We start from the raw sequence: 27,029 nt of genomic DNA, 5'->3' as shown, positions 1-27,029 counted from the left end.
GGAATTCCGTTAATTTTGGATGGAATATGCCATTTTTTACCGTTAATTTTGACTTAAAGACCAAAATACCATCTACAGTAATTAATAAAAAATATTAAAATTAATATATTTGAAAAAAAAAAAAAACCAAAAAAAAAAACCAAAAACCTGAAGTAAAAGGGGTGGCGGCAGCCACCCCTTTAGGTGGCCGGGTGGCCTGCGAGCCACCCCCAGAGGTGGCTCCGGCCACCTCTGGGGTGGCTCGCGGCCCACCCCGGCCTAAGGGGTGGCCGCACGGCCTCCCCAGAACCTGGGGGGGCCGCGCGGCCACCCTAGGTCATTTCTAGGGTGGCCTCGCGGCCCACCCTGACCTAAGGGGTGGCCACACGGCCTCCCCAGAACCTGGGGGGGCCGCGCGGCCACCCTAGGTCATTTCTAGGGTGGCCGCGCGGCCACCCTAGGTCATTTCTAAGGTGGCCGCGCGGCCACCCAGCTTTCGGGGTGGGCCGCGAGCCACCCCAGAGGTGGCCGGAGCGACCTCTGGGGGGGCCGCGCGGCCACCCTAGGTCATTTCTAGGGTGGCCGTGAGGCCACCCAGCTTCCGGGGTGGCCGCAAGCCACCCCTTTCATTCAGTCTTTCTTTTTTCTTTTTTTTTTTCTTTTTTTAAATGAGGGTATTTCAATCATTTTTAAAATTGAGTTAGGGCATTTACGTCTTTGCATGAATTAGACTGACAGAAGGGGGGCAAAGTGTGTAAAAATGGTAGTTTGATGCTCTCTTTTGGTCGAAGTGGTAGTTCGTGGGGGCAAAATGACATTGGCCGGTAGTTCATGGGGGGAAAAGGTAATTACCTCAATTATTTAAGAGTGTATTGAAGAAATTAAAAATGAAATAGAAAAATAAATAAATAACATAATAAAAAGAAAATAAAAATAAGATATTTTATATTGTTTAGTATATGATCTATCTCTATAGTATAAAGTTTTAAGGGTTACATTTTGCTCTCATTTACTTGATACTTTTACAATACAAAAGACTCTTATTTATAAAAGAGTTGAAATAGATAAATATGATTATAATCCAATCTAATTATAGGAGATTACAATCAATTATAATCAAATCTCTAAAATCAAATCTCATAATATACTTACTTACAAAAAAAAAAAAAAAAAAAAAAAAAAAAAAACTCATAATACACTATATAGAATAAAATTATGATTTTGGAATTAATTTATTCCCTTTTCGAACAGAAATTAGCTACAACCTAATTTATAGCTAATTCCTACAAATCAATCGAATAAGTTGTCAAATATTTCTCACATGCTATTTTTTGTAATTCTCACATATTTTTTTTAATACCATTAATAAAATAAATATATATATTTTTCACATATTTTATAAACGCATGTAACTTTATTATACTAATTTATAAAAAGTCGGTAGCAAATTTATTTCCAAAGTTTTGGAGATGGTGATAAATCTAAAGTTTTCAAGATGTTGATAGAATAATTAATGTTATTCAGAAGCATTCAAACCAATAGTAGCATCCTAAAAAGTCATCGTGATTGTGCTAAAAAGTCCAATTACCATTATATTGGATCTGACCACCAAACCACCACGACCGATCATTAGTTTTAGATTGCTCAAATTGGCAAGCATTGACCCTCTGACATGCGCAAATAATGTTATATTGGGTCAATGCTTGCCAATTTTAGTTTGCTTAACTTCATGTCTCCCCTCACCTCACATGTTCACATTCCATTTTCGTCCTGTACTTGCCAGTTGGCAACAAAGGATCTTTTCTCCCTGACATATTAGTCATACCATGATCAATTCTGATGTCATTTTTCCTTGAAAACAAAGAACCAGACTCATTCTTCCGGGACTTTGTGAACCTTGATAAGGTGGGAGACTTGGGCAACAAAAGGTGTCGGAAAAATATATTAGAACATGAGCATTTGACCAACATAAAAATGATAAAATAAATAGCACACCAGAAAGGACGGAAATTTCCCTGATGCAAGTCTAAAGCTTTACGTATTTATCTTCAGTATTTCCGATGAGAGAACATATCTGAAAGTCAGCTTTCTTTTTTCTCCTAACCATCTGAAAGTTAGCTTTTGTTCATTCTGTGTATTCCAAAGGCAGAATGAGCTTTTCTCGGGCAGCTGAGTCCCTTTTTCTAGCACTCCTCTTGGGTGGAGTTCTTACTCAAGTAGGGTGCTTTAGTTTTAATTTTCCAAACTTCACCGATACAGATTCATCTTCACTAATCATGCAAAATTTAAATTCACGTGTTGACGTGGGGGCTATCCAAGTTACACCCAATGTTCGTGTTGACAGCGATTTGCAGAATAAATCCGGGCGCGCCTTTTACAGCAAGCAATTCAGGTTGTGGAGGAAGAGCAAAGACGTCCAGGCTTCTTTCAATACCACCTTTGTGCTTAATATCGTTCCCCAGACAATTCCTGGCGCCGAAGGCATGGCATTCATATTAGCTGCAGATGCTACTACTCTTCCACAGAGCAGCGATGGGCAATGGCTTGGGATTGTAAACGCGGCCACAAATGGATCCTCGGAAGCTAAAGTAGTGGCCGTAGAACTTGACACGAGAAAGAGCTATCCAGAAGATATCGATGATAACCATGTTGGCTTGGATGTAAACAGCATCTTCTCAATCAAACAGGTATCTTTGGGTGACTATGGGGTCAATCTTTCTGAAGCCGTTGATGTAACGGTAAGGGTTCAGTATGATGGCAAAAATATGACTGTCTCTGTTATGACTAATGGAACGGGAGAGTTCACGCCAGTGATTTCTCTGCCTCTTATTCTCTCTGACTATCTTCCAGAGAAGGTTTTCTTGGGGTTCTCTGCTTCAACAGGTAATTACACCGAACTAAACTGCGTAAGATCATGGGAATTTGAGGGTTCAGATATTGGTGAAGATCGAAATCTGTTATGGGTATGGATCACAGTTCCAGCTGTGCTTGTGTTAATTAGCGGGATTGTGTTTTGCTTGTATTGGGAAAGAAAACACAGAGAGCGGCCAGAAGATACATATACAGGAATAGAAGACCAGATTCAAGGGTCTTCTATGGCTCCGCAGAAGTTCAACCTGAGAGAGCTGAGAAAAGCAACAGGCAACTTCAACCTCAAAAACAAGCTCGGAAAAGGTGGCTTTGGAACAGTCTATAAGGGAGTGTTGCCAAATAAGGTGGTAGCTGTCAAGAGAGTCTCAAAGGATTCTCGTCAAGGGAAGCAAGAATTTATAGCAGAAGTCACAACAATTGGCAGCCTCCGTCACAGAAATCTTGTGAAATTGATTGGATGGTGCTATGAAAAGCGAGAGCTCCTTATTGTGTACGAGTACATGCCGCATGGTAGCCTAGATAAGTTCATATTTGGCGATGAGAAACTAGGCTTGGAGGAAGAACCACTCAGCTGGGAAAGAAGGCACATCATAATTCATGGGGTGGCTCAGGCACTGGATTATCTCCATAATGGGTGTGAAAAGAGGGTGCTTCATCGCGACATAAAAGCCAGCAACATAATGTTGGACACAGACTTCAACGCAAGGCTGGGAGATTTCGGACTGGCTCGTACCATTCAACAAAGCGACGTAACTCACCACTCAACAAAAGAGATTGCAGGAACACCCGGTTACATGGCGCCAGAAACTTTTCTTGTTGGTCGGGCAACGGTTGAAACAGATGTTTATGCATTTGGTGTTCTTGTCTTGGAAGTTATCTGCGGAAGGAAGCCTGGTGGAATAAAGGGTGATCAGCAAAACGACTACAACAACGGCATTGTGTATTGGTTATGGGAGCTTCGTACGAAGGATAGGATGCTTGATGCAGTGGACTCCAAAATTATTGGGCAATTTGACAAGGACGAAATGGCTGGCATGCTTATTTTGGGATTGGCATGTTGCCACCCAAATCCACTCCAAAGACCCTCCATGAAAACAGTTTTGCAAGTAATTACAGGGGAGGCGCCTCCGCCGATGTTGCCCACGGAGAGGCCTGCTTTTATGTGGCCGGCGGCCATGCCTCCATCATTCAAAGAAGACACGGAAAACGCTTCTATTAATAGTCAAGTTACATTCACAGAACTCACCGGGAGATGAGTGATGCCGAAGTATAATGTAATCTCAGTACAATTTTGTTTATATTTACTAGATGGTGAACCTGTTTCTTTGCTGGAATACTTTCTATTTTCTGTGAAAGTTATTGTGAAATATATTGAAGAAGTTATATATCAGAGTTAAATTCACTGCCTGTAAAAAGTAAAAAGATTAAGACCTCAGTTTTTAATTTTACAAATTTAAGACCCGAATTTACAAATATTTTAAGTCTAAGACTTTCATTTGTTTTCTCCTCTAATAAATAACAAAAATAGCATACAAATACTATTATGCCCTTCATATTAAAAATTGAAAACAGAGAAAAAAATAAAAATAAAATGAAAACTAAGAGCGGTTGCATGATAGCCATCCCCTAACGTAACATAGGGGGTGGCTGTAGAGGAGTACGTGGCAACCCCCGAGTGGACAGAGGGTTAGCTCACAGCCATCTCGGTCGATCATGGGGCAAAGGCCTCTATATATAGTTGTGGCCCATTGTTTTTAAAATAATAATATTATGAGGTATTTTTATGTTATTTTTGTTATTTACTTGAGGGAAAAATAGATAGAGGGTTCTTTGTCATTCATCCAAAAAGAAGAAGCAATAGGCCACTGGTTTTGTACCATTTATGAATCAAATGGAATTTAAAAGCATTAAGTTTATTAGAATAGTTATTCTTATGTCGAACACTAACCAATTAATACCTACTTAAGTGAGAAAATATTAACAATAAACCCGGTTAAAGATACTATCATACTAATAGAAATTAATTTTGATGCTTAAGTTAATAAGTGTTTAGAAAAATGAAAATTAGAAAGTTCTTAAAAATTATAGTTTTGAACACTGATTAGAAGTCCCTATTACCTGATCGCGAGTTACCTTTTACAATAGTATGCATGCAACTATATATTTGCATGCCATGATCCATCTTTCACGTGCAATTAATCTCACGTTGGCCTTAATTTAATCATAATTTATCCTCTAAATTAGGAACATATATATTGATCTTACATCGGGGCCAAAATGACAATTAATATCCATGTAGCGCAATAATGGTTTGGGAGTTGATTACCTGCTATGCATTACACATGTAAAAGATGCACCCGAGTTAATGAGCTGATTGCGGGCCTTAAGGTGTGGGCCTGCAGTCCATTACCCAACAAAGTTCCTCATAGTCCAACTACACGCAATGATAAAGCAACAGCTAGGTTCAGAATTCAGAATTTCAGATACCAAAAGAAATAAAAACATTAAAATAAAAAAAAAAATTCGAAGAAATTACGCATGGCAGACTAGACCGTGGCGGCGGTTTTGTGGTCAGATCCATTGATAATTGGACTTTTTTAGCACCATCAAAACTTCACATGTTCAAATTCCAATTTTGTCCTCTACTTGCCATTTGTCAACACAGCTAAAACTTTGAAGATAAGAAATAGGAAATATTTTAATCTTCCTAGCATGTTCCTTTTTCCGCAAGAGAAGTATGACCAAATCAAAATTGATGATTAATTTATGGTCTTTGTAATTATTTACAGTGCCTCGCTGATAGTCGAATGGAAAATTTCGCATATGTTGAAAACAAAGAACAAGACTCATTCTTTCATGGCTTTATGAACCTTTAACTATGTTAGATGCAGTTTTTCGGCCGGAGCACAAGGGCTTGCTGGTGTGAATGGGCAGAAGATAGCTCTAATGCTTAAAGTAGCGATAGATTCTCTAAAAAGATAAAACATATGGAAGCGATCAACATGTATTTATTGAGAGAATAGAGAGAGATTCTCATACTTGATTCAGGCTAACTCTTTATTGCCTTCGAAACCGGCTCAATCGAGTTGTATTTGACTTAAGAACCATAGCCGCAATTCATGCCCTTATATAGTAGGATTCTTGGTTGATCACTCATGCCCTTCTATTCTGAGACTAGGAGCGAAACCCGACATTTAAGGGTAGGGATACAAAATTTTAAAAAACAAAAATTTGGGAGTAAAAATTTAGTTTTGGGAAAACATTTCATAAAAACCCATAAATTTTATGAAGATATTAGCCCCTCAAAGCAACATACAATTATGCCCCAGCCCGAGAGGTATAGGATATTCTAGGCAAAAATAGATTGATTCGAACTGTATATGGCGAGGCACGCATCGTGTGATATGTGGAGTAGTTACTCGAATTGGTTATCTTACCCCCACGGTGGGCTTTGTTATGATGGGTTCTGGTAATGCTATAAGTCCCTCTTGTATCACTTTTGTCTTTTAAAAAACGAAGTAGTTTTTAAAATCGCCATTGAACTTGGAATTGATCACTATTAAATTTTAATCAATTTATAATTTTAAAAATTACCTTCTTTTTTGAAGGACACAATAATAACACACGAAAGAACTTGTAAAATTATTGCACCATATAAGATGGCCGACTTAGGCAACAAAAGCAAAGGCTAAAACAGATACAACAAGCTCAGAGGTCGCATCAAAGTAAATGCCTAGTAACGTAGTGGAACCTCAAGAAACCACCAAAACATCCCCGAGAAAAGAAATCCTCAAAACACCACCAAAATCTTTTACATAAAATAAATGAAAATAATAAATTATAATAATAAACACCTAGATAATTATTTGCATCTGACTATACGTACATGATATTCAACCCTTGACCAACATTAGAATATATAGCGCGTTAGCAGAAAGTGCAGGGAAATTCCCCTGATACAAGTCTAAGACAATATATATTTATCTTCGGTATTTCCGATGAGAAAATATATGCCTTCCATAAAATTAACCTGAAAGTTAGCTTTCCTTGTTCTGAATCGGTGTCAGATATTGCAACACTGCAACCGGCCTGTTGAGGCCATTCTGTATATTCCAAAGGCAGAATGAGCTTTTATCGGGCATCCGAGTCCCTTTTTCTAGCACTCCTCTTGGGTGGAGTTCTTACTCAAGTAGGGTGCTTTAGTTTCAACTTTCCAAACTTCTCTGATCAAGCTGAGTCTGAAGTAATTACGCAAAATTTGCATTCACGTATTGACAGGGTGTTGCAGGCTATCCAAATTACACCCGATGTCAATACTGACAGCTATGTCGTAAATAGATCCGGACGCGCCTTTTACCGGAAGCCATTCAGGTTGTGGAGGAAGAGAAAAGACGTCCAGGCATCTTTCAATACCACCTTTGTGCTTAATATCAGTCCCTTGACAACTCCAGGCGGCGAAGGCTTGGCCTTCATATTAGCTGCAGATCCCACTACTCTTCCACAGAGCAGCGATGGGCAATGGCTTGGGATTGTAAACGCGGAGCCTACAAATGGATCCTCTCAAGCTAATGTGGTGGCCGTAGAATTTGACACGAGACAGAGCTATCCAGAAGATCTCGATGATAACCATGTTGGGTTGGATGTAAACAGCATCTACTCAATCAAACAGGTATCTTTAGGTGACTATGGGATCAATCTTTCTGCAGCCGTTGATGTAACGGTAAGGGTTCAGTATGATGGCAAAAATATGACTGTCTCTGTTCCCATAACTGGTGGAACAGGGGAGTACACGCCAGTGATCTCTCTGCCTCTTAATCTCTCTGACTATCTTCCAGAGAAGGTTTTCTTGGGGTTCTCTGCTTCAACAAGTAATTACACCCAACTAAACCGCATAAACTCGTGGGAATTCGAGGGTTCAGATATTGGTGAAGATCCAGAGCTGTTATGGGTATGGATCACAGTTCCAGTGGTGTTTGTGTTCATTAGCGGGATTGTGTTTTACTTGTATTGGGAAAGAAAACACAGAGAGCAGTCCGAAGATGCATATCCAATGATAGAGGACCAGATTCGAAGGTCTTCTATGGCTCCACGGAAGTTCAGCCTGAGAGAGCTCAGAAAAGCTACAGGCAACTTCAACCCCAAGAGCAAGCTCGGAAAAGGTGGCTTTGGAACAGTCTATAAGGGATTGTTGGCAAATAAGGTGGTAGCTGTCAAGAGAGTCTCAAAGGATTCAAGTCAAGGGAAGCAAGAATTTATAGCAGAAGTCACAACAATCGGCAGCCTCCGCCACAGAAATCTTGTGAAATTGATTGGATGGTGCTATGAAAAGCGCGAGCTCCTTATTGTGTACGAGTACATGCCGAATAGTAGCCTAGATAAGTTCATATTTGGCTTGGAGGAAGCACCGCTCAGCTGGGAAAGAAGGCACATCATAATTCATGGGGTGGCTCAGGCGCTGGATTATCTCCACAATGGGTGTGAAAAGAGGGTGCTTCATCGCGACATAAAAGCCAGCAACATAATGTTGGACTCAGACTTCAACGCAAGGCTGGGAGATTTCGGACTGGCTCGTACCATTCAACAAAGCGACGTAACTCACCACTCAACAAAAGAAATTGCAGGAACACCCGGTTACATGGCGCCAGAATCTTTTCTTGTTGGTCGGGCAACTGTTGAAACAGATGTTTATGCGTTTGGTGTTCTTGTCTTGGAAGTTATCTGCGGAAGGAGGCCTGGAAATCAAGGTGAGCATAACGACTACAACAACGGCATTGTGTATTGGTTATGGGAGCTTCGTAGGACGGATAGGATGCTTGATGCAGTGGACTCCAAAATTATTGGGCAATTTGACGAGGACGAAATGGTGGGCATGCTTGTTTTGGGATTGGCATGTTGCCACCCAAATCCACACCAAAGACCCTCCATGAGAACAGTTTTGCAAGTCCTTACAGGGGAAGCGCCTCCGCCGCTGGTGCCCACGGAGAGACCTGCTTTTGAGTGGCCGGCCATGCCTCCGTCATTCAAAGAAGACACGGAAAACGCTTTTATTAAAAGTCAACTTACTCCATTCACAGAACTCTCCGGGAGATGAGTCATAGCCAAGTAACAATAGAATCTCAATTATCTATTTATATATATATATATAGAATCTCAATACGATTTTGTTTTTATTAATAGATATGGGTGTACTCTTTTTCTTTTTTCTTTTTTCTTTTTTCTTTTTTTAATATATATATATATTTGTAATAGATGGTGTACTTGTTTATAACGCTGGGTTGAAGATTGTGATCGATCAATTGGAATTTGTTTCTTTTGTTTGCATAATACATTCTATTTAAAAATTTGTTTCTTTAATTCAAATGCCGGTAATTTCGTTTACTATTTAAAATTTTTGGTTATGCTGATAACCAAATTTGTTTATAACTTGTTAATACATTAATTTACTAGTAGAATTAAGAATACACAATATATATATATATATATATATATATATATATATATATATATATATATATATATATATATATATATATATATATATATATATGTTCATTACGCTATAAGCAATGGAAACTTCAGAAACTTTCAAGGTCAGAATTCATCCTCACATGATCATCAGAAACACATCACACAACAAGAAGCATTAAAGTTCATTAATCACAACAAAAAGACACTAATAATATTCCGATTAAGAAGTCAATCGTAAAACAAGACAATACTTCTGGTAATATTGTTCATCTTAGCTTAACCTCAATGTCTATTGGAGAGGAGACACTAAGAAGCTTAATTAACCCCATAGCTTCTTTGTAATATAATATTTTTTTATTGTTTTTGTGTTTTAAGCATTTTCAAGTTATAAAGGAAAATGACAAGTAAAGCCATCAATTTTGAGATTAAATAGGGCAATTCCTGTTTCTTACCAAGGCAACGTGCTCGAGTGCAAACCAAAAGGGATCGAGCACACAGCCAAACGATCGAGCGTAGGAATCCAACCAGCCAGCATGGTGGGCTAGAGCGCATGTGCGCTCGAGTGTATTTTGAGGCGCTGAAATGCAAAACTACAACGGAAAGTCAGAGTGTTTTTTAAAAGAAGAAAAGCAGAAGCGGCGTGAGATTCTTTTTTTCGTAAAGAAGAAAGATTAAAATTTTTTCTTCTTATTTATGCTAGAAAACGCAGAACCACGAGGAGGATTTTTTTTTTTATTTCTATTTTTTCACATAACTCTCTCTCTCTCTCTCTCTCTCTCTCTCTCTCTCACTGGAAGGAGGAGAGGAGGCTTTTTTTTTTTCATTTTGTTCTAATTACTATTTCTAGTATGTTTATACTTGTTTTACTTACTGTATTAGTCTATTGATCATAGAATTTCATAAGATTTAGTAAATTGTGATATCTAGATTGTTTTCGATTGAGTTATGTATGTTTTAGCAGTTAGATGATCTCGGAGAACAATTATCATGTGATATTGGGTTATTGGGAGTAATTCTGTTTTGTTTATAAGTGGGGAAATGAATCTATACGCTTGGACTTGAATATTTGATTGTTTAGTATTAGATTGGAGTTTTGTTTGGTTTGTTATGCACGGATGATGTGTTCCTAATTAAGACAATATTAGTATGCATGTTTGGACATTAGATTGTGGTTAGAATAGGTTAGATTGGTTGGAGTTGGATGTAACAGTCTGGCTAAGCACTGAACGTTTGGTGGTCCAATCGAATGATTAGTAATGATTGAACGACCCGATAAACGAACAATCGATAGTCTGATAGAATGATGTTATATCCTCAGACTAAGATTTATAATGTATTGGTGTAATACCTCGAAATAAAAATAAAATATTAAAAAAAGAGTAAATGTCCATTTTAAATCACGTTTCATCCACCAAGCGGCCTAAAATAATTTCCCAATAAAAATCCAAAAAGTTAAATATTTTTAAATTTTTAACTTTGGCTGAACGTTCGAAGTTTGAAACGTTTGAGGATAACCCTAAGACCGTTATCCAACAGTACACCGAACGTTTGAAGCAGTATATTAAATGTTCGACCCTGCCTAAAAAGCAATTTTAACTTACTCTCCACATCATCCAGCCTTATCCACTACCCACGCCTATAAAAGCACCATTCACGCCCTTCAAACCTCATTCTTCACCCCTCTTAGGTTAAGTAGGAATCATAATCTTTTTTAGAAACCAAAAGTAATCTAATACCATATAGGTTTTTAATTGTTGGGAAGCCCTTCGCCCTCAGAATTCAAGGCCAAAGGTAACCTCACATACGAATAAAGAAAACATTGCTAACACCCAACCAGATGGACAAGTTGACTATAAGAATGGGGCTATACTAATATAGATAGAAAATTAGCCTAGGGCTCAAGGCCATATACCTAGCCAAATTAAAAGCTCACTCTCATAAGAACCCATAAAGCCCAAAAAAGGTTTAGAGAACCTAAAACAAAAAGACATGCCCCTCTCAGAAACTTAGGTGTGCCTCCTTTATCGGAAGAATTTTCTTCACTCTTTTTCTCTCCTTGAATTAAAAATACTAACTTGACCGTCAGAGGCTCTCCTGCTAGCCACGACTCAGCACCACTTCGGTGGTTCTCTTTCTTGTTTTACAAGTGATCCGCAATCAATTTTGGACGTGCAAAATTCGGTATCCTCATCTATCAATGTGCTTTTCTAAGTAGATTCCATAAGAGAAGTATGACCAAATCAAAATAGATTATTAATTTATGATCTTTTCATTTATTTAGAGGTGAGTACATAAGTACATGCATAGTTGATAGTTTGAAATCCCCCTTCCCCTTCCCTCCCCTTCCCTTCACTTCTCTAAAAAAATATCAATTCAAAACATTCTTACTTTTTTTACTTTTTATATCACATCAACACTTTTTTTATTACTTTTTAAATAAAAAACTCACTACAATACAAATTTTTCTCACTTTTTCATATAAATTATTTCAACTTTATATCACATCAATCCTATTTTTCAATTATTAAAAAAAATTCCAAAGGTAAGGGAAAGGGAAAGGGGATTTCAAACGGGGCCACAATTTTAGTTCTGCCCATGTATCGAGTATGAGTATATATGTAGGACAATTTTTTTTTTTTTTTTTTTTTTTTTTTTAATCATTGGTTAGAAATTAAGGAATTCAATCAATCAAAAAAGGGGGGGGGGGGGGGGGGGTCAAGGTCATGTTCAAAAATGATGAAGAAAGCAAGTTTAATTAATAAAATTGGTTAAAGAGTAGTGCATGTGTATAGAATAATTAAAATTCTGTCTTTGAATTGTTCTTACATTTCAAGTTGGTGATAGAATAATGTTATTCAGAAGCATTCAAACTAATAGTAGTTTAATATTTTTGTTGGTCCAAAGAGGCCTGCAAACCTCATCGTGATAGTTTCTAAAATTAATAGTCAAATTATCAATGGATCGGATCGGTCTGACCACAAAACCGCCACGGTCAGTAGTCTGCCATGCGTAATTTCTTGGAATTTTTGCTAAGGTATATATCAGCCGTTGATCACGCTGACGACGGCATTGAAGTTGGTAGCTGTCCTGGTCCTGGTCCTTTCCCATAATAGCCCAAGACTTCAGCTGTGCCAGCATTATCTTCGTGCCGTGCAAATTCCAATTTCGTCACATGCATGTGCAAATTCCAATTTCGTCACATGCATGTGCAAATTCCAATTTCGTCCTCTACTTGTCATTTGTCAACGCAGCTAAAAAGCCTAGAACTTTGAAGATAAGAGATGGGAACTAACCTTCGTGGCATTGCTATCAATGTGCTTTTCCAGGTAGATTCCGCAAGTGAATTGAAGTATATATGACCAAATCAAAATTGATGATTAAATATTTATGGTCTTTGTAATTACTCACATGCAGTGCCTCCTTGATAGTTGAATGGAAAATTTCACATTTATTGAAAACAAAGAACCAAACTCATTCTTCCTGGACTTTGTGAACCATGAACTATATATTCTATTCTTATTAGATTCTACGACCAAATAAGGTGGTAGAACTAAGGTATGTTTGGGTTTGCGATTTTAAAAAGTGCGATTTAATTAAAAATGTGCGATTTGAAAGTAATTTCAAAAAAACGTAGTTAAGCGTTTGATAAAATCGCAGTTTGACTTTTAAAATCGCTGGTTAGCGTTTAAAATTTTGCATTTTCAAAAAAAATACCCTATTGTCTGCAATTTGAAAAAGGCATATTTCAATCCTAATCAAATCTCTAAATTAAAGATAATTCAATTGCTATTTATAATAAGGATTTCTATCCTTACCGTATACTCCCATCAAGAGCTTGCATCAAAGTATATTCGTTGTAGTAATCTCAAGGGGTGGCATGATGGTAAGGGCCTGGGACGATAGGGTATTTCTCCTTTCTGATCCAAAATTCGAATCTTGAGGGTGCTACCTCCCCTTGGGGCCAACCACCCAGGCATAGCCCGTGATTCAATGCTCCATTCCTAAAGTGGCATTAGGGATGGGGCCATGGATTAGTCTGCGAATTTTAGCTAGGCCTTTACGCTCGATAATGTTATCACTGTGTGTAAACTAGTCGTACTGTCTGATTATAAGTGAACCACGATACCCTGTATAAAAAATAATAATAATAATAATAATAAAAGTATATACGTAGTAACGTAGTGGAACCTCAAGAAATTAACCACCAAAGCATTTCTTCCATCCCTTAAAGAAAAGACTACCAACCTTAAATAGTATGGGTGTATAAACAGAGCGGTTATAACCGCTTTAAAACAACTAACTGCTAATCGCATAATTGCTTTTAAAAGCAGTTATAGGGTTTGGAAAAAGTGATTAATAACCGCTAACCGCTTATATATATAATTTTGAATTTGTAATGTTTGGGTTTTGGATTTGTTTGTATTTTGTTATTTGGATTTTGGATTTAAAACCGGCCTAAAAGTGGCTAAAAAGGACCCAAAATCGGCCCAAAACTCAAACTGAAAAGTGGTTATACAAACACGGAGGCGATTAGCTGTTATGGTTGGTAAAATGCAATAACCACCTAAGCGGTTAGCAGTTTTAGTCAATAATCGTCGATTATAACCGTTTGTACACCCCTATTAAACGGTACATATGATTTTTATTTTTATTATTATTATTATTATTATTATTATTTTATGACACTTAGTCAAATTCAAATACTATTACGGTATTACCCCTTCTCCATCCCACACAAAAGAAGAAAAATTAAAAAACACATTCCAGATAATTAAATCATGGGCATTTGACCATACAACCATTGACCAACATTAAAATAGCATACCAGAAAGTGCAGGGAAATTTCCCTGATACAAGTCTTAAACATTATTTATCTTCGCTATTTCCGATGAGATCATATATGCCTTCCATAAAATTAATCTGAAAGTTATAAGCTTTCCCTCTTCTGAATTGCTGTCTTAATTACCTTGCCAGATATAGCAACACTGCAACCTATTAAGGCCGCCATTCTGTATTTTCCGAAGGCAGAATGAGCTTTTCTCGGCCATTTGAGTCCCTTTTTCTAGCACTCCTCTTGGGTGGAGTTCTTACTCAAGTAGGGTGCTTTACTAGTTTCAATTTTCCAAACTTCACTGATCAAGCCAAGTCTGAAGTAATTACCAAACAAATTTTAAATTCAGATATTTACTCGAATGCTATCCAAGTTACACCCGATAGTCGTAATGCCATCGACTATATGAAAAATAAATCCGGACGCGCCTTTTACAAGAAGCCATTCAGATTGTGGAGTAAGAGGAAAGGCGTCTCAGCATCTTTCAATACCACCTTTTTACTTAATATCAAAAACGAGACAGATCCGGGCGGCGAAGGCTTGGCCTTCATATTAGCCGCAGATACCACTCTTCCAGGGGGCAGCGATGGGCAATGGCTTGGGATTGTAAACGCGACTACAAATGGATCCCGTCAAGCTAATGTGGTGGCCGTAGAATTTGACACGAGAAAGAGCTATCCAGAAGATCTCGAAGATTACCATGTTGGCTTGGATGTAAATAGCATCTACTCTATCGAACAGGTATCTTTACGTTACTATGGGATCAATCTTTCTAATATTTCTGCAGGCAATGATACATCGGTAAGGGTTCAGTATGATGGCAAAAATCTCACTGTCTCTGTTGACATGGCTAATGGAACGGGAGAGTACACGCCGGTAATGTCTCGGCGTCTTAATCTCTCTGACTATCTTCCAGAGAAGGTTTTCTTGGGGTTCTCTGCCTCAACAAGTAATTACGTGGAACTAAACTGCGTAAGATCATGGACATTCGAGGGTTCAGATATTGGTGAAGATCTAGAGCTGTTATGGGTATGGATCACAGTTCCAGCGGTGCTTGTGTTGATTATTAGTGGGATTGCGTTTTACTTGTATTGGGTAATAAAACACAGAGAGCAGCCAGAAGATGCATATCCGAGGATAGAAGACCAGATTCGAGGGTCTTCTATGGCTCCCCGAAAGTTCAACCTGAGAGAGCTCAGAAAAGCAACAGGCAACTTCAACCCCAAGAGCAAGCTCGGAAAAGGTGGCTTTGGAACGGTCTATAAGGGATTGTTGGCGAATAAGGAGGTAGCTGTCAAGAGAGTCTCAAAGGATTCGCGTCAAGGCAAGCAAGAATTTATAGCAGAAGTCACAACAATCGGCAGCCTTCGCCACAAAAATCTTGTGAAATTGATTGGATGGTGCTATGAAAAGCGCGAGCTCCTTATTGTGTACGAGTACATGCCGAATAGTAGCCTAGACAAGTTCATATTTGGCTCGGAGGAAGCAACGCTCAGCTGGGAAAGAAGGTGCACCATAATTCATGGGGTGGCTCAGGCACTGAATTATCTCCATAATGGGTGTGAAAAGAGGGTGCTTCATCGCGACATAAAATCCAGCAACATAATGTTGGACTCAGACTTCAACGCAAGGCTGGGAGATTTTGGACTGGCTCGTACCATTCAACAAAGCGACGTAACTCACCACTCAACAAAAGAGATTGCAGGAACACCCGGTTACATGGCGCCAGAAACTTTTCTTGTTGGTCGGGCAACTGTTGAAACAGATGTTTATGCGTTTGGTGTTCTTGTCTTGGAAGTTATCTGCGGAAGGAAGCCCGGAAATCAGGGTGAGCATAACGACTACAACAACGGCATTGTGTATTGGCTATGGGAGCTTCGTAGGAAGGAAAGGATCCTTGATGCAGTTGACTCCAAATTGAACGGACAATTCGATGAGGAGGAAATGGTGAGCATGCTTGTTTTGGGGTTGGCATGTTGCCACCCAAACCCACACCAAAGACCCTCCATGAATACAGTTTTGCAAGTACTTACTGGGGAGGCGCCTCCGCTGCAGTTGCCCACAGAGAGACCTTCTTTTATATGGCCGGCCATGCCTCCATCATTCAAAGAAGACACAGACAACGCTTTTATCAAAAGCCAACTTACTCCGTTCACAGAACTCAGCGGGAGATGAGTCATGCATGCCGAAGTACTCCAGAATCTCAGTATGATCAATATTGTTTAATTTTATTAATTTGTAGATGGTGAACTTGTTAATTTATACACCGTTTGTTTCAGTACTAGCTAGTTTGAACATTGTAATCGCACTAAATAGTAAAACTACTGTAGGTGCAGTATACGTAAATTATAGCAAGTTGTTATCGCTTAATGCAAATTATTCTGATGTTTTCCTCCGGTAATAAACGATTGTTTATGCCTTGTACGTACACATGTTTAATTATGACTCTTTTTTTCTTTGTTATTTTCTTATGTGTAAGCAAAAGCTCAGAGCAACATGTAAAGGTACATATATTCATTTGATTGAGTAGTAAACTGGATAAAGCATATATGTTTGCGTCTGACATTAGACGACGCAGTAAGCAATTCATTATTTGATGGCATTCTACGACCAAATTGTTTCGTGGAATTAAGCCAATGCGTAGCCTACAAAATTGTGAGAAATTGAAACATACACGTTTTTGATCGATCAAAATTCAATTCTTTATCTTAATCTTTCTCATCTTTTTGTTTAATTACATTATTTTATTTTATTTTTATTACAAATGAAGTCTTTGTTTCTCTCTTTTTAATTAGTATGAAGAAATTGCAAGGCAAGAGACTTTAATAATCAAGCTAGGTACGAGCCCTTAATTAGTACCTTGTTTCATCGTTTCTGGTCAAAAACCACGTATGGAGCTAACCTTTTAAAAAGAACAATTTTTTCTCAGAGAAAAAAATTAAGTAAAAACTTTTTGACTGAGAAAAAAGTAACTTTTTGACTTCCAAATTAGTTTGGAAGGTTATTTTTGCGTGATTTTCTTCCTCCGAAGCCCATTACATAAATACTTACATGGAGTTTTGCAAACAAGGAAACTCTTTGCTAGTTAATGTTCTATCCGTGCTTGTTGCTTTTCAAAAACCTCCTAAAAATAGAAACTGCTTCGCAGATATAAGATAAATTACAAGCACTATCTTATTAATTACCACACGTATATTATAATAATATATAGCAGAGAAAGATAAATGCTAAAGCTCTGTGCAGCAAAAAGAGGTTGCTCTAAAATTACAACATCACGGAGACCCTTAAGAATTTCTTTGATCCACATTTTATTCATGATTTGCTCTACGGTTGTCTTAGCAAGGTCATGGTCTACGTAAAGACAACTTGTGCAAATGCCACCGGCCAATTGCCTGTAACTGCACCAACTCGTACCCTTCGCTCTTAAAGCTTTAAGTCCCTTTCTAAAATAATACTTTTATTATATTTTGTCTATGCAACATTGTAAATCAATCTTTGATTTAATTATTTTTTTTTAAAAATAAAAAAAATGTAAGAATCGATTAACAATGACACATGGACAATGTAAAATAATTTTGAGGTATATAACATTAGTTTTTATTTTTATTTTTATTTTTAAAAAAAAAAAAAAAAAAAAAAACCACCTCTTAATTAATTAACAAAGACAGCCTAAAGTATATCTATATAAAAAATAAAAATAAAAGACAGCCACTCTTCTCATATCTATTCGACACTTTATTGGAATGTTCCGAATATTATGGGTTGTACGTGTAAGGGTTTGACAATTAAGTGCAACTTGATTCCCGGACAAATAATTTAGTGAGACTTTGAACAAGACTCACCTACCCTCGCGCCACCTGCCATATATATATATATAAAATATATTTTAATGGTAGAGTGAAAAATATTATTTAGGTAAAACATACAAATTAACTTATTTAAATTTAATAGTAATTCTTGTTATCATCGCCATGATAATAAGCATTTAAAAGAGGAAAATGGTTGTCATACATGAACAATTAGTGCACAACTTTAAGATACATTGGGGTAGAACCTACACACGTAGATTTCCCAATGTATCTTGAGGTTATACACTAGTTATATTTTCAGCATTTTCTCGAATTCGGTTTAGTGTTCTTTTGGTGTTTAATTATTTGAAAGAATATAAATATAATAAAAAAAATTAAAAAATTGCATACATGTCTTTTAACAGGAAATAAATATAATTTTTTTTATAAAATTTATGTATTTTCAGATGGACACACTATAAGAATTCTATAAGCAACTCTAACATTCCTCTTTAAAAATAAAAATAAAAAAACGTGCATCATTTTTCTAAATTAAAACTTAAAAGCCACGCAATTCGACTTTTCTCGTGAAGACCAAACAGCCGGCTGAATGTCAGCATTGTGTGATGGGTTTGTCTTTTTCCAACAGGCGGTTTGTCAAGGTTTGAAGGCAATTTCCTTGCATTTGTAAGATCATTCCAAATAGTTTATCTATTTTTCAATCTAGAATAACTAACCAAAATTTATTTTATCTACTTTAGCTAATGAATTTTAAATGCACTATACATTCGATTATCTATTTTTAACTCTATATTATTTTTTTATTATTTTTAATTTATTTATTTCATTATTATTTTTAACTCTATATTATTTTTTTTTCACGTTGGTCCCGCTTTATAACTCCACTACTTTGCACATTTTCTCTTAAATTTCCACTATAAAGGAAGAAAAAAAAAAGAAGAACGTGAAGTGGTGGAGGGAAAAAGGAAAAAAGCAAAGCTAAAAAAGTGGAGATAAATAATAAAAAAAAATAGATAAGTGAATAGTATAACTCTACATGTAGAGTTCCACTATTTATAGAATTAAGGAAAATCTATTATAGAGTTGGAATACATAAGCTGATGAAATCTCTTTTTAACACTTTTATTATCTATTCTAACTTAAAGTTGCAAATAGATAATTCATTGGGAGTGCTCTAAGTCCTCTCAACTTCATCGGAAAGGACAAACGTGCTACCAAACGGAGAATAACGACTTTGCCATGCCGTACTCAAAATCGTACGCAAAGTAACAGTTTGACAAGGCCGGAAAACATTCCTCATTAATTACTTGCACCAATTAGATGCCAATTTTGAATTTCTGTTCAATGTTTACAAGTTTTCCACGGGAGGATGTCCATATATTCGAATAATAATAGTTTGTTTGAATCTTCTTGGGAAAGACAAGACAAGCTGGCGCCATCACCCCAGTACTCCAACCTCATTGAATTGCATTTGCTTCTGGAATATATATATATACTCTGAATTGGATCTCACCTCCTCAAATAGATATGTCACGTACGGATTTGGTGTTGAATTCAGATGAGATGAACGGATTTCAAAGTCAGTGAAGCTTCTATTTGATTCTCTACGCATGCACAAACATTTTCCAACTTGACCAAATTAATGTGCTTTCAGTTTCTCTTGGTTCCCATTTTCAAATGACAACCAGGCCCCAGCCTGCACCCCACCAAAACAAGAAATCATATAATCCAAGACACAGATTAATTAATAAGGATTCATTATATAAAATAAATAAATAACCTCTTAAACTATAGGATCAGTTACAACTAATACTATATTTTAGAGGATTAAATATTCACATTTTAAAACTAATTAAGGGGAAGATTAGGGGGGAAACCCTATAGTTTTTTAGGTGAATATATCTCAAAAGTTTTTTATATTCATTGCACAGGAGTCATGGCACGCACAAACTACAAAGGTCAATTCCAATGTCATCACTAGACTTAAACTATTGGATCAGTTGCAAAACTGATCATATCGTATTTTAGGGGATCAAATATGCAAATTTAAAATTTAGGCAAAGATTGGGGGGGATTCATTGCACAAAAGACTCGTTACGCGCAAACTATAAGGTCAATTGCAATACATCACATCATCACTAGACTTTAATATTGAAGAATCGCCCTCTTAAACTATTGGATCAGTTGCAACTAATATCATATTTTAGGGGATTAAATATGCAAAGATTTTTTTTTTTGTGGGGGGGGGACCCTATAGTTTAGGTGAATATACCTCAAGTTGTACAAATTTATTACATGGAAGACAGAGCACATACAAACTAACTCGAGGCCCCATCTTCAATTTCACTAGAAAGAACACAATGACCAATCAGTTGATGACCTCAGACACCAATTATGTGACACATGGAGAAAAAATAAAAGGAATTTCAAGCCTGAGTATTGAGTATTGTGTATATCACTGTTTATTCTATTTATCCACTTCAAAGGGCATCGTAGAGGACTCACCACATCTTGTCAAGACTGAAGATGATAATCAAGAGTAAAGGCATGAATATCAGAAGGACTTGTGCCAGGCCTGACAACAACCATCAGCAAAGAATCATATACCAGGAACATTAATAACATCATTCAGAAACACAAGGTATTCCATGTTTGAAAAATTCATAAGAATTAACCTCCAACCAACGGATCAAGATTCTCTAAAATTCCTAGGGTATTCTACTAATTAAGTACATTTTTTTCAAATCTCGACCAATATTGTTTTCAAATTAAATGGCCTAAAGATTTTACCATATCAGTTTTTATCACATCATAGAGTCATTCAGTTTTTATCATATCGTAGAGTCATACATCAAAATTGAGAGAGAGAAGGGAAAAAAGAAAAGGTAATCAATAGTCAATAGTTACAATGATATCTACCATAATAGAAAACCTTGGCCTGAACTTCATTTCCATTAAATTTTCCTATTATAGCCTTATAGGGGTTGGGGTTGAGGGACTGGATTAGACAACTAGAAATAACAGGTTGCTTCTATTGGCACTATAAGAAGATGATTGGACATCCATATATATAGGACTAAGCAACCAGAATAGCTCTACTGATAACCCTATAAACAATTATGTGTTTTAGAAATGTGGATAGAAAGATGGGAAAGGGTTCATAGTATAGCATTGAGCAAGAAGCCTCTTTTTAACTATGTAACTTTCCCGCTATGCTATAACATTGGCGAACGAGCAAATGCAACTAAAAATGGACATGGAGATCGATCCTTAAACTTGATTTTGGCACAAAGCAAATGGATTTACACTAATCACTATAGCATAGACCTAATAGTACATAATTAAGTTGCATTTTATGTCTTATCCCTTACCAAATACAACAAATTGTAACATTACTCTTATTCTTGTTAATCATCTTTCAGAACCAGATCATGCATTAAGGTAGGAGAGTCAATATTTTCCTGTGGAATCTACCGTAAATTTCCCACATATAAAATGGATTTACCTCTTATTGATTGTACCATAGTGGAACTTGGGTTTTCCAGCCTTAACATCTTCAACATACTGCAGCAAAAAGATATATGACACCATGACATAAATTTCATGTCTGACAGGGAAGTTAACAGTAATTATACAGTTTTACAGTTCAAAACTGGCTCATACCAAATTTAAGGTAACCAGCATCGATGAAAATGCCAGGGAATTAAAAGGTATATCATCAAGGGCAAAAAGCTGGCATTCTGATGATTCTGGGCCTGGTGAGAACTGTGGCTTCTTGAGATTTGCCAAGAAGATTATATAAGTCTGCTCCAAACAAGGCATAATGAATCTTACAAGCATCTTTAGCAAGTACACAGAAATTCAATATGAGCTAAATGAAAAGTTGTTTCTCCCTCACCTGGCCAATAAGAGGAATATCCAATTGAGCAAAAGGAGACAGCACTTCTACTTCTGCATTTGCTTCTTCCCAGGTTTCCCTGATTGCCCCTTCTGCAGCAGACTCCCCTATTTCCATGTAACCAGCAGGAAGAGTCCTACTCAATGACAAAAAACATCGAATGGTGAGCAAACAACGATAATAGAAGCAACCTTCATCATAATAGAAAATGTGCTTTACTCAGACTGTGTTTTGAATTTTTTTTTTTTTTTTTTTTTTTTTTTGGGACAAAAATTTCTTCCAAACTGGGTTGGAAGAATTCCCTCTAACCCAGTCTAATAAATTGCCATGGGTCCCTCTATCATGTGAAAGGCACATGACTTTTTAATAGGATTAACAGACTGCCTCCACCGCTAACTCCTTCTCTTTTAACATTAACTCCTCTTCTGACCTCTAAAATTCATTCTCATTCAAACATTGGGTTGGGCACGTCTAAATCCCTTCTCTTGAACACAGAGCAGTCCAAAGTCTTTCTCCCTCAGCCATTCATCTACCTTCCTTCTCAGATACAGTCTGAAAATTGCCGCTGAAGCTGGGCACATATCAGAGCCATGGCAATAGAATCAAATGTAAATGTGTGTGCTAACTTACGGAGGAGTCCAAGAGTAAGCTATTGGAGATGTTCATTAAGGTGTTGCTCTGTGCTGGGAAAAAAAAAAATGAGCCTTTAGTGTGTACTGTTAATGAAGGCTTAAAGAATGGAGAAAACAAGAACTGTTTGGACAATCCAATAAGAATGGGCAATCCAATATATCAAGGGTCACTTCTTGCAGCAGAATAAACAATCCAATGTATCTAGTGTTTCAAAGACTCATGTAAAGAAACAAAGCAATAAGAACGATGTTGTGATTTTGAGAACTCTACTGGGGTTGTGTGCACATGCTCTCTCTGCTGATGATAGGACTGTTAACAAACTACTAAAGCAGATTAGGCAGCACTCTTCCCCATTTGACGATTGTTGGACTCACAGCTAAGCACCTGTAGTGCATCGCCATTACATCTTAAGAGAAAGTTTCAAAACAAAGAGTATCTATCTTTTTAATCCAACCACAACTAAAATTGAAAGAAAAATAAATAAGACTGACTCTCAGCAACAATAGAATAGAAATGTCATAAAATAATTGATTAGAAAGTAGTTTCAGCTTTGGCACATGACCAAGACTACCAGGCTTCAGTGATTTAATTACAGAGCAGTGCAAGATCTGCACCCACCCAAAAGCACGGAGCAATTTGAAAGGCCGGGGTTCGATCCAAAACTAGACTCATCATCAGAAAATTGGCTTTTTGAATCACCCACATACTAGATATGTGTCATCGCTCTGATATGAGCCCAACTCCAGCGGCATTTTTAGACCGTCTAGAGACAAAAGGGAGATGAACAGCTGACATCTCCGATAGTGCACGCTTGGACTCTCCTCTATTAGTTTGAGTGACAGAATTTTAGATGTTAGCAAATGAGTTAATGGTGAAGGTAACCTGTTAATCATATTAAAAAACCATGTGTCTCTCACATGCTAATGGGACTGTAACGACTCAGAGAAAAGCACTAGTCAAATCTGCGCTATTACCCCAAAATGACTAGTTAATTTGGAGTTTCTCTATAATTCCTTATAAAGCCCAGTTTCACCTAATAACTAGGTAATGTGGCACTTAACACTCATGACTATCTTTATAAACCACCTACTCTATGTGGATTACTCATCTTCCTAATATGGGACCAAAATGTTACAAGGACACATGACAATTTATTAGACTGGGTTGGAGGAAATTTTTGTCCTTTTTTTCATCTAGGAAACAATTGTGGAGAGGAACTAAAATGAATAAACAGTTGGACCCTCTCCAGTTAAAGCTACATACATACCAAAGACCAAAAGATGGTTGAATATTCCGCTTGCAAAGTAGGACCTTGTTATCATGCTCAACGAGGCAACCCACAACCTATATAACCATCAATTGAACAATTATTAGTAGAAATGAAGCCATATTGGCACAAATAAGAATAAGGACTAAACATCGATGACAAATGCATTAGCAGCAAAATTTTGAAAAGCAAAAACTTCATGCATCATATAGATAGATAGATAGATAGATAGATAAATGTTATTAAAAGCTAAGGTAGTTGTTTTACAAAGGATAGATATAAAACATGAATAAGGTGAGCGTGTTAAATTTAAAAGTGAGAGAGAGAGAGAGTTGCACCAAATTTACAATGTAGGCAACCTCAACATCCTTATCCAATTCTATTGATACTTATTTGTTGCTCTCTAGATTGAATCCTGAAAACGACAAACCGAACCGTTGTTTCCCAGATGGTGGAATAAATGACAACAATCTGGAAATGAAAGACAATATTCTCTTCCACTGCTCCCTGTGTTAGCACGCAGCATACAGTAGTATGCTTTCTAAAATCTTGCAAAGTAATCATGATATTATATTTATTTCTCTCTGATAGGCACAATTTATGTAACTAGTCATGCAACAATGATATTATGGTTAAAACTTAAAGTGAAAGGAAAAACCCATAGCATTTGGGAAAGTTATCAAAGTTGCTGGAAAATCGTTAGGTACCTGGACATCATAATAGACAGAGGAAACCAATCCACAATCTTTTACATTTAATACAAAAACATTAGTAGTCTTATATAGACAACAACAATTAATGCATTTATGATATTTTCACATATATCCTTAAATATGCCCTTTACTAAAGCAAGAAAACAGGGTCATTGTTATGCTATAAAAAAGCCATGTACTACTTCATTTTGAATGCAATTTAAAAACAACATGAGTCCATATGATTTCAGTAATCCTGCATACCTAAGAAAGAAAACTTATAAAACAAATACAAAGTCCCTTAATTTCTGGATTGGTACTTGCAGAAATAAAAAGAAAGTTCTGTTCCTATATAGTATTACCATTTTTGGGTTCTGATAGGCAATTTTCCCACAAACTGTGCAAATAGGTCTCATCTTCTCCTCTCCATCAGGTATCTCATGCTTTGTTGGGCCACCACACCACTGACAGAAATTGATCTTACGGACGTTTCCCTGCATAATAGAAACTACAAGGATGGGAATAGTACAGAATAACTTACTGAAAATAAAATTAAACAGATATAGTGCATCAACAATTCGGGATTTCTGGTTTGTATTTTGAGAACTTTTCTATTGCACCTGTCATATTATAGCTGAAATATATCAGTATATGATGTGTAGCAAAGAAGAAAAATTGGCCACTTCGATAATTTTGCCATTCCTGTATCCTAACCTTCAAAAGTAAAGCAAACCTCACACCTAGAACCACACTCACAACCATCTGACCCTGAAGACTATGTTACTAAGAAACTAAGCAGAAAAGTTCTACCAACAGATAAAATAAATTAAATTCTTATCTCTCTCCCCCTCCTCTATCAAGTTAAGATGGGATCAAGAAGATACAAGCCATCTTTTTCTACATGTATTAGATTTATCAATTTTTCTCTCTTAAAACAACCAACAAAGACTGCCTCAAAAATCGAGAGCAGAGAAGAATTCAAGGCAGAAAAGCTAAAGAAACTAAACGTATACATCAATATAATGAGAAAGAACAAACTAGAATATAGAGAAAGTTGGCAAGCGGAGAGAATATATTATCTATTGAGGCTCTACAAAGAGTTCTAAAGAGTGCCTAAACTCAAGTTGGCACCTTTTCTTACTCCCATTTGAGTCAAAGATAATTCAACACATCTATTATCTGAATTTAAGTTTTCTTTTAAAAAAAAAAAAAAAGAAAGAAAGAAAGAAACGGCAAATGTACTCAAGTCCCTAGCGATTGTTCAACAAAATTCAATCATCAAGGATTTAAAAAATAGATAAATAATAAAAACACCTTGCAAATTACAACTGCAATTTCATCCTTGCCCATTAAAATTTCATCAGACGTGAAAACTCAGACAGTCTCAACGTAAAGAATCATCAAGAATCTCTATCACATTCCATTCTCCAACCAAAGTTTCCTAAATTATGCAAAATAGAAACAAATTATGCAATCCCCGCATTACCGACATAACTCAAATTCCACTATATCAACGAACACATCCCAATGAAACCCGTTAAATAGAAAGAAACGAGCTACCAGAAAAACTCACTGCTGAAGACTGAACTGCAACCGACGATGATGAAGCGTTACGGCCATCTGGGTTTGACTCGGAGCGAGCTGAGGACGCACGAAATGCCCTTAGAGAACGAGTCCTGCGCGGTGAAAACTCGGGCAAGAACGAAGAATCCATTCTTGTTGCTCTTCCTGAAGATAAAGAATATGTTAATGGTTTAGCAGAGACTGAAATGAAGGAAAGCCCACCACTGCTTCGGGGTTTCCAGACAAACCCAGATGAACAACAACCCAGAATCTGTATAGCTTTGAGCATATTATTCTATCCCCCCACAAAACTTGTTCCAGCCAAAACTACAACAGAGGAAAAGAATTCGGAGCGTTGAGAACGATGATGAGCTCGGATTGTGGTATTACGATACTCCTATGCTACACAGAGTTAACCCCGCCAACTCTGTACAGACGGGTTTTCTATTTAACAGCCTGATCTTTTGCCGTGGATCTTGATCCATTTTACTGCTGTCTGCTGTACAACGGCCATAGAATTATGCGGCAGTAAAAAAAAATTCTTTTCTTTTCTTCTTTTTTTATCACAATTATACGGAAACTCTACTAAAATAACATTATTCTTTACAAAAATTTGATGACAAATGGGCTTCTAATCTTGATTCCTGGTGTTGGTGGCATTGGTGCCCACTTGTCAATCGTTTTGTTTGGTCCACTGTTTTGTAGGGAATCCTCATAACCTATCAAATCTCAACACTTCAGCGCGACATAATTAGAACCCACACAGTGGATTGAGTTTATTGAAGACAGTCGGATGTTGGTGAAGACATGTCTCATATGATATACCTTCATCAAATTTAGTCGAATCTTGTACTTTGATTTTGATAGGCTTTAACGTTGTATAGAGGAGTGCAGATAGCTCCAACCATCCAAATAAGGTAAAGAAATTATATACCATTGTTTTCATAGGCAAGAATAAAAATAATAATAATAAATAAATAAATAAAAGGCAACAACCTCTCAGCTCTCTTACCTTTTC

The 27,029-nt window shown here is 36.9% G+C and overlaps 4 protein-coding genes across 7 annotated transcripts; 3 read left to right on the top strand and 1 right to left on the bottom strand.

Annotated features, from left to right (window-relative positions):
* Nucleotides 1-2,014: 2,014 nt before the first annotated feature.
* LOC133873808 (probable L-type lectin-domain containing receptor kinase S.5) lies at nucleotides 2,015-4,186 on the top strand. The gene has a single exon (XM_062311579.1). It carries the CDS (start codon nucleotides 2,130-2,132, stop codon nucleotides 4,104-4,106), a length of 1,977 nt encoding a protein of 658 aa, XP_062167563.1. The 5' UTR covers nucleotides 2,015-2,129; the 3' UTR covers nucleotides 4,107-4,186.
* Nucleotides 4,187-6,835: 2,649 nt separating this feature from the next.
* LOC133872745 (probable L-type lectin-domain containing receptor kinase S.5) lies at nucleotides 6,836-9,210 on the top strand. Its single transcript, XM_062310337.1, has one exon. It carries the CDS (start codon nucleotides 6,974-6,976, stop codon nucleotides 8,939-8,941), a length of 1,968 nt encoding a protein of 655 aa, XP_062166321.1. The 5' UTR covers nucleotides 6,836-6,973; the 3' UTR covers nucleotides 8,942-9,210.
* A 5,004-nt stretch (nucleotides 9,211-14,214) lies between these two features.
* LOC133873101 (probable L-type lectin-domain containing receptor kinase S.5) lies at nucleotides 14,215-16,577 on the top strand. The gene has a single exon (XM_062310823.1). The coding sequence runs from the start codon at nucleotides 14,348-14,350 to the stop codon at nucleotides 16,322-16,324; it is 1,977 nt and encodes a 658-aa protein (XP_062166807.1). The 5' UTR covers nucleotides 14,215-14,347; the 3' UTR covers nucleotides 16,325-16,577.
* A 2,652-nt stretch (nucleotides 16,578-19,229) lies between these two features.
* On the bottom strand, nucleotides 19,230-26,658 carry LOC133874213 (nudix hydrolase 23, chloroplastic). Of its 4 annotated transcripts, none has more exons than XM_062312079.1 (8): nucleotides 26,009-26,627; nucleotides 24,811-24,956; nucleotides 23,757-23,833; nucleotides 21,857-21,992; nucleotides 21,622-21,762; nucleotides 21,464-21,522; nucleotides 20,464-20,533; nucleotides 19,230-19,654 (listed from the first exon to the last, which is right to left on the bottom strand). In XM_062312079.1, exons 1-7 carry the CDS (start codon nucleotides 26,298-26,300, stop codon nucleotides 20,473-20,475), a joined length of 912 nt encoding a protein of 303 aa, XP_062168063.1. In that variant the 5' UTR covers nucleotides 26,301-26,627; the 3' UTR covers nucleotides 19,230-19,654; nucleotides 20,464-20,472. The 4 variants fall into 4 exon arrangements, with proteins under 4 accessions (XP_062168063.1, XP_062168066.1, XP_062168067.1 ...); XM_062312082.1 differs by having other exon boundaries at nucleotides 24,811-24,942; nucleotides 26,022-26,609; XM_062312081.1 differs by lacking the exon at nucleotides 19,230-19,654 and adding an exon at nucleotides 20,199-20,304 and having other exon boundaries at nucleotides 26,009-26,628.
* Between the last annotated feature and the right edge of the window lie 371 nt (nucleotides 26,659-27,029).

This window comes from Alnus glutinosa, chromosome 7 (genome assembly GCF_958979055.1).
Source record: "Alnus glutinosa chromosome 7, dhAlnGlut1.1, whole genome shotgun sequence".
Taxonomy (NCBI): domain Eukaryota; kingdom Viridiplantae; phylum Streptophyta; class Magnoliopsida; order Fagales; family Betulaceae; genus Alnus; species Alnus glutinosa.
This window is presented reverse-complemented; position numbering and strand designations above follow the sequence as displayed.

Excerpts from the sequence above, each read along its gene's own strand:
- LOC133873808 (XM_062311579.1), top strand. The coding sequence starts at position 2,130 with ATGAGCTTTTCTCGGGCAGCTGAGTCCCTTTTTCTAGCACTCCTCTTG.
- LOC133872745 (XM_062310337.1), top strand. The coding sequence starts at position 6,974 with ATGAGCTTTTATCGGGCATCCGAGTCCCTTTTTCTAGCACTCCTCTTG.
- LOC133873101 (XM_062310823.1), top strand. The coding sequence starts at position 14,348 with ATGAGCTTTTCTCGGCCATTTGAGTCCCTTTTTCTAGCACTCCTCTTG.
- LOC133874213 (XM_062312081.1), bottom strand. The coding sequence starts at position 26,300 with ATGCTCAAAGCTATACAGATTCTGGGTTGTTGTTCATCTGGGTTTGTC. Across the intron at positions 23,834-24,810 it reads CCTATCAGAACCCAAAAATG|GTTGTGGGTTGCCTCGTTGA; the intron begins GTAATACTATAT and ends ATGGTTATATAG. Across the intron at positions 21,993-23,756 it reads CAACCATCTTTTGGTCTTTG|GACTCTTCCTGCTGGTTACA; the intron begins GTATGTATGTAG and ends GTCATTGAGTAG.